Genomic DNA, 10,270 nt, shown 5'->3' on the forward strand with positions numbered 1-10,270 from the left:
AGATGTGGTATACATACACGATGGAGTACTACATGACAATGAGAAAGAATGAAATATGGCCATTTGTAGAAAAGTGGATGGACCTTGAGGGTGTCATGCTAAGCAGAATAAGTCAGGCAGAGAAGGACAGAAACCTTATGTTTGCACTCATAGGTCTAACAGGAAAACAGGAGAAACCTAATGGAGGACCAGGCGGAGGGGAAGAGGGAAACAGAGTTGGGGAGAGAGAGGGATGCAAAACTTGAGAGACTATTGAATGCTGAGAATGAACTGAGGGTTGAGGGGGGAGGGGGGGAAAGAAGTGATGGTGATGGTGGAGGGCACTTAAGGGGAAGAGCACTGGGTGTTGTATGGAAACCAATTCGACAATAAACTATTAAAAAAAAAAGCGTCTCCTTGGCCGTTGTCCTATATGATACTATGAGATATCCAAGTAACCAAAGCTTGAAATCAACTCTACAAGGAAACAAGGCTGCTAGTGTGTGGAGGACGAGATGGGTCTTCTTATTTAAAAATGATTCTTGGGGCACCTGGGTAGCTCAGTCAGTTAAGCGTCCAACTTCGGCTCAGGTCATGATCTCACGGATCATGGGTTCGAGCCCTGCATCGAGCTCTGTGCTGACAGCTAGCTCAGAGCTTGGAGCCTGCTTTAGATTCTGTATCTCCATCTTTCTCTGACTCTCCCCTGCTTGCACTGTCTCTCTCTGTCTCTCAAAAACAAATAAAAAAACAAAAAAAAATTTAAAAAAAAATGGTTCTTAACCTAGAGCCGATGGATGGGATTCCAGGAGGTCATAGGCCACCCCCCCAAATATGAGTGCAAAGGAATATTATATACACATGAATCTGGGGAGAAGATTCAGAGCCTTTTTCCTATGTACAAAAGGGTCTGCGACTACAAAGAGATTGCTAACCTCTGCTTAACAGTCAGGTGGGAGACTTAGACAATTAATCTACACAGCAGCCAAGTTCAGAGGAAAAATTCATATCCAGTGGAGAAGTCCTTTCTCCTTGTGATGTGAAAGGGCATGATCTTCCTAATTCCTTGGTGTTTCAGAGCTAGCTAAACTCTGTCTATACCTGAAGAGACAAATTAATATCATCCTATTGCATAGACATCAATTGAAAGAGATCACCAATGGATCTCTCTCCTAGTTAAAAAAAAAAGTCTTTTATTCCTTTTTGGTATTTATCTATTACCCTCTCTATCTAGGTTTAGTCAGTATGCTTATATCTAAGCACATATTTGTTTATGAAGAAGCAGATCAGTCAAAATTTGTAGAAGACAATTCGCATTTAAAAAACTCATTTCTCAGGGTGAAGGGCAGTGGGAAATTCAGGCTTCCAGTTACGGAGTGAATAAGTCACGGGAATAAAAGGAATATAGTCTATACTGTAAGAGCATTGTGTGGTGACTGATGGTAGCCATACTTGTGGTGAACACAGCATAACGTACAGACATGCTGAATCACTATGTTGTACACCTGAAACTGATGTAACATTGTGTGTCAACTATGCATCACATTTGGCATAGAGCAGGCACCCAGTAAATACCTCTTGTATAAACCATGGGTATGAAGAACATTAATTCTACACGGCTTTCCAAATGTTAAGTGAGGGGGCTTGAAAAACACAAAACCTTAAAGGCCCATTTTTATTTTTATCTTAACCAAATATGCCCCTCTCCAGACAGAAGAACAATTTCTCGCTAAACGGAAACAGTGTGCGTTCCTGAATTTAATCAGAGTGAAGTCTCACTTACCCCTAAAACAAGACCATCTGCCGTAGAGAGTTTTGAACATTTACACAGAGCCATATTACCAGCATTTCCTCTAGATGACTATGCTTCTAATCTTTGGTGATATCTTTATTAGCCAACTTCTACAAGACAACACAAAACACATATGCACGCTTTGCTTGAAAGAAAATATTTGATCCGTTCCCTCCTGTTTCACAACCACCTCCCCCAACCCTGAAGCTTTCTTCTTTCCGTGCCTTACTTTTGTAAAGGCATCATCAGCTTGCCCTGGTCTGTTGTAAGTCAAAAGTCTCTCTCTATGACTAAAAACTACAGGTGTATTACAGTTATTTTCCCTGAGTAGGAAACAGTGGCTCTGGATGATAAAGAACACCCAGGGAACAGTGCTGAAGAATTTTCAATAAAGCTTCTGCAATTCATTTGCAATTCGTAATCAGTTCAATGCAATTGATAATGTCATGTTTCCATTTCAAACCCAAGTTCTTGTACTTAAATTCATCAAGGGCTCATGACTTTTTCCCCCTACACATATTTGCTATGTAGTTCTTCTTTCTACGTGAAAGAACTTTCTCTGCCACCAGACAACTTACCAAAGTTGCTTTTCCACAATCCTAAAGGCCTTTCCTGACCTTTTGTTGTTGTTTTTTGTTTGTTCCTGTTATTCCTGAATTTTTCCCAGGTGTTCAGAAAACCTGGCTAATAATTGTATCCCTCATGGAACTGATGTTACATTGTCCTACATCTTCTAACAGGTCATACTTAGGTCTATAACATGAATCATGGCACTTGGCCAGGTGATCACCTAAGGTATGACCTTCAACCTTGAGTCTTGGTTCTTTCAGAAAGGAGGGTTTGAGTAAATGATCTCTCATTCCCTATGCCCTTAAAATCTCATTGATTGTTTTATTGAGTCTGTAGTTTCAAATATTGGTTTTCTGAATGTCTCAAATTCTATAGAGACAGAAAAAGGCTAGGTAAGAATTTAAGAGCTACTGACAATAGAGAAAACTATGTAAATAATCTAAGTATAAATAGTAAGTTTTATATATTAAAATACCACCTTTGAGAAATACCAAAGAAAGGGTATAGGCTTAGAAGGTAACTAAGACTGATCATTTTGTCATGCTTAAGTAAAAGACACAGAATTGCAGAATTTATATATAAAGTAATGAGCAGTCATATCTAGACTGCTTGGAAAATAATAAAAAATAATTAGCCCTTTGGTGTATGCAGAAAAATTCTTTTCACAACGCTGATAGTGGAAGTGCCTTGAGTGACTTGGGGAGAATAGCAGCATTAGAGTCTCCATCAGGCCCCCACCCAAAACATTAATGAAGTAATTCATTAAAGTACCAAGAAAAACCAGGTTGTGTGTGTGTGTGCGTGTGTGTGTGTGTGTGTGTGTGTGTGTGTGTTTAAAATTCCTTAGCTTAATTGATGAAAGAAGGAAACTAAGGAATTCTGCAATATATTTCTGGATAAAGGATAGTTGGAACTTTTTCGAATGACATTCACAACCCAGTTAAAGATCTTTTTGTAAAATTAGATGAATAAAAAATAAAAATTATTATTGTTTTGTTTTCTGGTGGTCTCATCACGAGTGAATTCAAAAACCCACGTGCAAGACGAGCCCCTAGCCCTTATTCAGGACTCTATCCTCATCCCCTACACTTGCCTTATTACATAGTAATTCTGGAACGGTCCCAGAGAGCTCAAGTCTAGAAACCACCTGTCCCTCTTTAACAGGCACGCAGTTCCTCACTGTCTTCGGAATAAAGTTCAAACTCTTTGGCAGGGCAGATAGAGCCCTCCATGGACTGTTCTCTGCCTACCTTCCCAGCCTCATCCCAGTCACTCCCTGGGGTTCAGCCTCAACAGCTCCAACAGCAAATCTTCGTTGGGAAGCCTCCCCTGCCCCACCAGTCCGTTAACACTCCTCTCTGTGCTCTCCTAAACTACATCACAGTATCCTCTCCCTTTGGATGATCGGGACTTGCTCCCGGAATTGGAGGAATTCACTTCTGCAGGTCCAGGGCCACACCTGGGCTGTGACCCTGGGACTCACACTCAATGAAATGGACGGACTGGCTGAGGCTGTCCATCCGCAGAAGGATGGGCGGGGCAGAAAAGGGAAGGCGCGGGGGCGGGGGGGGGGGGCACCCAAACCTGTCTCCGTGCCCCCCTGGGGGTGTTTAACACCTAAGAAATCGCAAAAACAAAGCGACAGCATTACCCCTCATTTTACTTCGTCAAGGTCCTAAGGATGGAGTTTTGCCTTGTCAGTTCAGGCAGAGACTGAAAGAGGGATCCCCGCGGGGGCTGGTCTCTCTGCCCAGGAGCGCTCCTCCAGCACCCTGTCCAGGTCCTCCCGCCAGTGCCCAGGCCTGGCTCAAAAGGCAGATTTCCGCCGACGGTGCCCTCAGGGCCCGGCCCCCAGACTCTGCAGGGTGAACATCACTGAGGTAGCCAGGAGCCCAGGACCCAGCAGGCCCTCATGCTCCTCAGGCCACGAGGGCCTCCAACGGCAGCCGCAGCAGTGCCTTCCTTTTGCGCCTGCGCACAGACTCCTGGTATGGGTGGGGGCGGAAGAGAGGGCGGGGTGAGGAAGTGGGACTGATTGCGCAGACTCACTGGGGCTCGCGGACCACGTGGTCGGACCCCATTGGTGTCTGGAGAAATGGCTCTTACAAACTTCCATTTCTGTTGTTGGCGCTTCTATATAACGAGGGGCCAGGATCACTGATGAAAAGTCAGTCCCTCACCTTCTCTCTTCTCAAAGGAAAATAGTAGAGCAAATGCATTTTAGGGGGTGTAACTATTGACAAAGGCAGGTCGTTGAGTCAATGGCTACCTTCCACCGTGTTTGTTTTTTTTTAACATAAGAAACCAAAGAAGGAAGTTAATGAAGAGACTAGCAAGACACCAGAATGACTTTTTGATCCTCTTGCTGAGGTGAGTTTACCTTTCAGGGAAACCTTAAGCAAAAAAATCTGGTCTTGAATTAACTGACAAGTACAGGTTCTCTCATTATGCAATTACCATGACTTAACTGAGGCAGTAAAGTCGCTGCAGAGCCGACCTTCCTGCACCCATGGAATGACTGAATGTTATGAAGTCTCATTTGTTCCGGGAAAATTTACAATGGTATTTGGGAAAATTAAAATTCAAGCTTGGGATGTAAATATTTAGTGAATGATAATGAGCAAAACATTCAGAAACAGAGACTGATTTTTCTTTTGTAAGGAAATTGCCTAAAGGCCACTAAAAACCCGTTCTTGCCAAAGGCAGATTACAAGTATGTGTTAAAGCCAGCAAGATATTTTGGGATCATTTATAGCCTGAAAATCAGTTATAAACTCAGTAACTGTACTGTTAGCCTCACAGCTCTGTTCCCTGCATTGTGACTCCACAGTCCCCTCATTTAAAAGAAAAGAAAATATGTCCAGGCTATTCTTATGCCTTTACGTCTTGTATTGGCCAGTGTATCACTGAAGGTTTTGTTTTAGTGCTTTAATAAAGCACTTCAGTTTCTAATATTAAGATTGTTGTTTTGTGCTTTACGTGTGTCAGCAGAGAGTGATCAGACGATATGAAGCATTCTATGCACTATAGAAAGAGGAACTCACTTGAATGTGTTATCAATGTCAGGATTATGGATTTTGTAGAAATGAGAGTCCGTTTTGATGAGATGGTTCCCTATTGTAATTTGCTGCCATGATTAATTGATGGTGAGAGAAGCGATAGATCTTTTCTTTTCATTTAAGAAAGGAAATTATCTTGGATTTGAGGATTTTCTTGGACCAAATTTGTACTCACTCATATTTATTCAGTGAATACAAGTACATATTCATATGTATTCAGTATGAACATGGGCAGGAGTAGATGAGTAGGTCAATTTGTGGGATACGCAAAGTTCCTTGGTTCTTCTTAATTCCTCTGATAAGATCACAGATCAGTAAACCAATTTTATTTTTCTCGGTCCCCATAAACTGGGCTTAGAAATTCAGAATTAATTTCATTCTCGTTTTTGTCACTTGGTTCTCAAAACTCTGCATCGTTCAACAATAAAGAAGCAGTCACTCATGGTATGGCATCCAATATGACTTAATTTTTTTTTTAATTTCTTAACTTTTGTCATTTAAACTCTTTCTCCGTGCAGGTTATGTTGTTAATTTCCCTTGAATTGGTTCCAAGGATAACAAAGACATTACAAAAATATTATGAGGAGGGGCACCTTGGTGGCTCAGTTGGTTGAGCATCAGGCTTCGGCTCAGGTCATGATCTCACAGTCCGTGGGTTCAAGCCTCAAGCTCTGTGCTGACAGCTTGGAGCCTGGAGCCTGTCTTCAGATTCTGTGTCTCCTTCTCTCTCTGCCCCTCCCCCACTCACATTCGGTCTCTCAAAATAAAATAAACACAAAAAAATTTAAAAAAAATTATGAGGAAATGTGATGAGGCTTCTATCCTTCTTGATATAACATTGTTAAGACCATTTTTGGGTCTTATTGGCTATAAACCCTGATAGAATATTTTGTCTAAATTGCTGTGAGGTATTTCATTTCACTTATATATGGGAGAAAACAGATACTTCCTCTGTGTAAACTAGGTTATTCTACTAAGAAAAATGGAAATAAATCTGTTTAACACTAGGGAAACTAAGCAACTGAGTTTATTGTAGATGTGCAATAAGTATATATTTATATAAAATACAGTATGTATATGGATACACATAGTTGCACACATATATACATATGTAGTAGACTTTAATTTACATATAATTAGCATTATTACTTAAATTCAGTTCGTTAGAGATGCTAATTAATAGTTTAAAATTTATTTTGCTTTTTTTTTTTTTTTTTGCATTTCCTCTGTCCAGGCAATATGTTATATGCTTTACATGTGTTTAAAGGTAAACTGAGATACATTAAAAGTTTGAGGAGTTTGAGCAAACATTGATTTGAATTGGGCAACACCAAATAGAACATAGTTAGGAGCACTCCATTCGCAGGAGCTAGGAGACGGGTTTTTGTCTAGATGTGGAAGCAAAGCAAGGAAGTTATGTGGTTGGCTGTAGTTAGACCGCTGCCTTATTTGGGAGAGCCTCATTGGGTGTCTGTGGTTAGTTGCTCTTCAGTTTAATTTTCTTGGATTGAAGTGCGTTGATCTCATGAACTCTGAGATCCTGATCTGAGCCGAAGTTGGACGCTCAATGGACTGAGGCACCCAGGTGCTCTATCCTGCTCTTAAATTCACCCGTAAAGAGGTGCCTTGGTGGCTCAGTTGGTTGAGTGTTCAACTCTTGATTTCGACAAGAGGGCACATGCCTGTGCCCCACACTGCCAAGTGTGGTAGGGCCCAGGTGAGGGCCTCAGACATTCAGGTCGATAGCATCACAAAGCAATAATAAAATACATTTTTTTGAGCAAATGAATGAATAAATGAATATGTTTTTAGATAATCCAGAATGACCATGATGATCCATAGATCATCACGGATCCATCCAGAATGATCCATAAGGCTTTCAAATAGTGATTTAGGATGAGTAGGAGGCATATGACTTCTATGCTAGGGTTTGCTATTTCTACTCCAGTCACTTTCTCAGGTCTCAGATCACAGCTGCATTTTTAGAAAGTTGAGGCAATTTAAAAGTAAAATTAAACGTACTTGATTTTATTTTCCACAGGAAGTCTAACACTTAAATGATAGAAGAATCCAAGAAACAGAAGCTTTGTTTTTCTCAAACACACAGAACAGCGCCTTCTACAGAGTAGGCGCTCATTAGCTCTTTGATGAGTGAATCAATGAATGAATGCTTTCCTCGATTGCATACAAACATGATTGCATTGTTTAAAATGAATCCACTAAATAAGAACATTACACGTACAGCATTGTTAAGGTTGCAAAGGTAAGCAGTCTTTTTTTTTATTTACCCTGTAAAAGGCCTTAACTTATTTTGTCCACGTGGACTACAGGTTTACTGTAGAGAAACGTGTTTGTTTGTTTGTTTGTTTGTTTTGGAGCTACAAATCTCTGATTCTACCCCAGACCATAAGAAGAGTGGGAATAGGGATTAGGAACACTGCCTGGACTTGGGAGGCAGACTGCTAGAGTTCAGGTTTATGCTTGCATCTTTGTGAACTGCATGTTCTAATGGCAAATTTTTAATCTCTCTGCTGTGGTTTTCTCATCTGAAAATAATGCTGGTATAAAAAATTTTTTTTGATGTTTATTTCTTTTTGAGAGAGACACACACACACAGTAGGAGCAGGGGAGGGGCAGAGAGAGAAGGAGACACAGACTCCGAAGCAGGCAGAGTCTGACAGGAGGCTCGAACTCATAAGCCATGAAGTCATCACCTGAACCAAAATCAGATGCTTAACTGACTGAGCCACTCAAACCCTCAGAAAACAATGCTGATTATAGTACCTATTTCACAGGGGTGTTGTCAGCACTCAACGTATTAATTTTACCTAAGTGGTTGGCATGTACCTGGTACATAGAGTGTGCTAAATATTTGCTACTATCATTATTACTGCTACTAAAGTAAAATGAAAAATAGAATATATTTGATGGCAATTTATTTCAGAATCAGCTTTGCTAGACATCCTTCTCTTCCTTAAAGCAAGTCTTACTTTTTAAATTGTTTAGCTAGATTTACAGTATGCCACCCCTCCAGGCACTACTTAGTGCCCTCAGACCATGGGGTGCATGTCTTTATTTTCATTTACCTGCTGAACTTCATGGTGAAGGACACAGTGTTCCTGATCACCCACATTGCTAAGTAGTTGGGACCCAGGCAGACCAGGAAATTTGGAACTATGTAATACTCACCTGACATAATACATCTGCTTTCCCTGATACAAAAATTCCATTCTTCTCATCTGCCTCTTACTCGATTTCGATTTCTCTGCCTCCTCTTTCCCTATACATTTTGTCCCATTTGGCTTTTAATATTTTTCCTTTTCATTTTGTTTATTTTTAGAGGGAGAGGGCACAAGCAGGAGAGAGGGGCAGAGGGAGAGAGAGAATCTCAACCAGGCTGCACGTTCAGCACGGAGCCTGACTCAGGGCTCGATCCCACAACGCTGGGATCATGACCTGAGCCAAAATCAGGAGTCGGACGCTTAACTGACTGAGCTACCCAGGTGCCCCTGTCCCATCTGGCTTTTAAAAATAATCCAGAAACCTCAAACATGGGTAATACTTTGCTGTTTCCAAACCACTTTCACATGATGTTATCTTATTGGGTCTTTACAACAGCTCTTCTGGAGAGAGGCAGGTAACAATTTTTGAACAATCTATCTGTCCTTTTTCCTTCTTCCTCTTTTAATCTAGTTTAGATTCCGTAGTCCATCATTTCACTAATACTTCTGGCAGTGTCTCATGCTTTTCTGCCCCTTTGGTATTTTATCATCCTGCCTTGCAAAACCCCAATCCTGGATGAAACCAAGTAGGCACTCTATTTTGACTCACAGCGGAAGCAGCCCAAGCCTTGCTGAAGCCCTCGGTTCATGTTCCAAGTTTGTGAGCACCACTTCAGCTGTGCCTTCAGTATAGCCTGGCTGTCCTCTTCTGCTTCTCTGATCAGTTTATTCTCCATTTCCTTGACTTTTCTAACATCACCCTTTCTGTGCAAATTCTGATTCTACACATGGCCCCCACCTTGGGCGTGACCTCAACTTCTGCTTATTTAAAAAAATTTTTTTTTAAGATTTATTTGTGTGAGAGAAAGAGAGAGATAAAGAAAGAAAGAACACAAGCAGAGGAGGGATAGAGAGAGAGGGAGCCACAGAATGTGAAGCGGGCTCCAGGCTCTGAGCTGTCAGCACAGAGCCCAACATGGGACATGGACCCACAAACCGCGGATCACGACCCGAGCTGAAGTTGGGATCTTGGAGGCCTAACCAGCTGAGCCACCTAGGCTCCCCCTCACTTCTGCTTTGACAGGGATGACACAAGGACCACGTCGTAAGGGAGCTTCCTACATCCTGGGTACATTCCTGCCAACCTGCTGATACCTGCAACAGTGACATCTCTTTCCTTTCTGTTATGTGGATAAACCACCCTTCCTCATCACTTGGGCCATGCTCCCCAATATACTTCTGATTTCTTGATCCTTACACTACAGTCATCCCTTTTCTCTAATATATTAAGCAGCTCTCTATCTTAGCTGGATTGTTCCCATTGGCTTTTAAACATGCTGAGGTTTGTCCCATTTCAGAGACAAAATAGCCATAACCCCAGTAAAACTCCCTCCGTGTTTCATCCTTGGCTTGCTATCATCCCACTGCAAATGAGTTTGATGTACATGAAAATACTCTGTAAATAACAGAGCTTTGTCGCCACCCAGGAGGCAGGGCTTGTGATACTAACGTGCAAAATAATGTGAACCGTATTCGGTCTTCTGATTCTTCGCCTCACCAGTGCGGTAATGGTACGTGGGAAGAAACAGCGGCAGGAAAATACGTGTAGTTATCAATAGTGACAAACCAGGAAAAATCTCATATACAGT

General features: G+C 41.5%; 1 protein-coding gene across 6 annotated transcripts in view; it reads right to left on the bottom strand.

The window, feature by feature from the left end:
• MS4A13 (membrane spanning 4-domains A13) overlaps positions 1-4,315 on the bottom strand; it is a 62,041-nt gene extending 57,726 nt beyond the window's left edge. For all 6 annotated transcript variants that reach the window (XR_003900383.1, XR_003900384.1, XR_003900386.1 and 3 more), the window contains exons 1-2: positions 3,993-4,315; positions 1,763-1,881 (exon numbers count right to left, since the gene is read on the bottom strand). Coding sequence is in view for 2 of the 6 variants with exons in the window: in XM_029915425.1 (XP_029771285.1) it covers positions 1,763-1,816 (54 nt within the window). In the remaining 4 variants the exon portion in view is untranslated. The remainder of the gene's footprint in view (positions 1-1,762; positions 1,882-3,992) is intronic.
• Between the last annotated feature and the right edge of the window lie 5,955 nt (positions 4,316-10,270).

The sequence above is a fragment of the Suricata suricatta genome, chromosome 11, assembly GCF_006229205.1.
Source record: "Suricata suricatta isolate VVHF042 chromosome 11, meerkat_22Aug2017_6uvM2_HiC, whole genome shotgun sequence".
NCBI lineage: Eukaryota > Metazoa > Chordata > Mammalia > Carnivora > Herpestidae > Suricata > Suricata suricatta.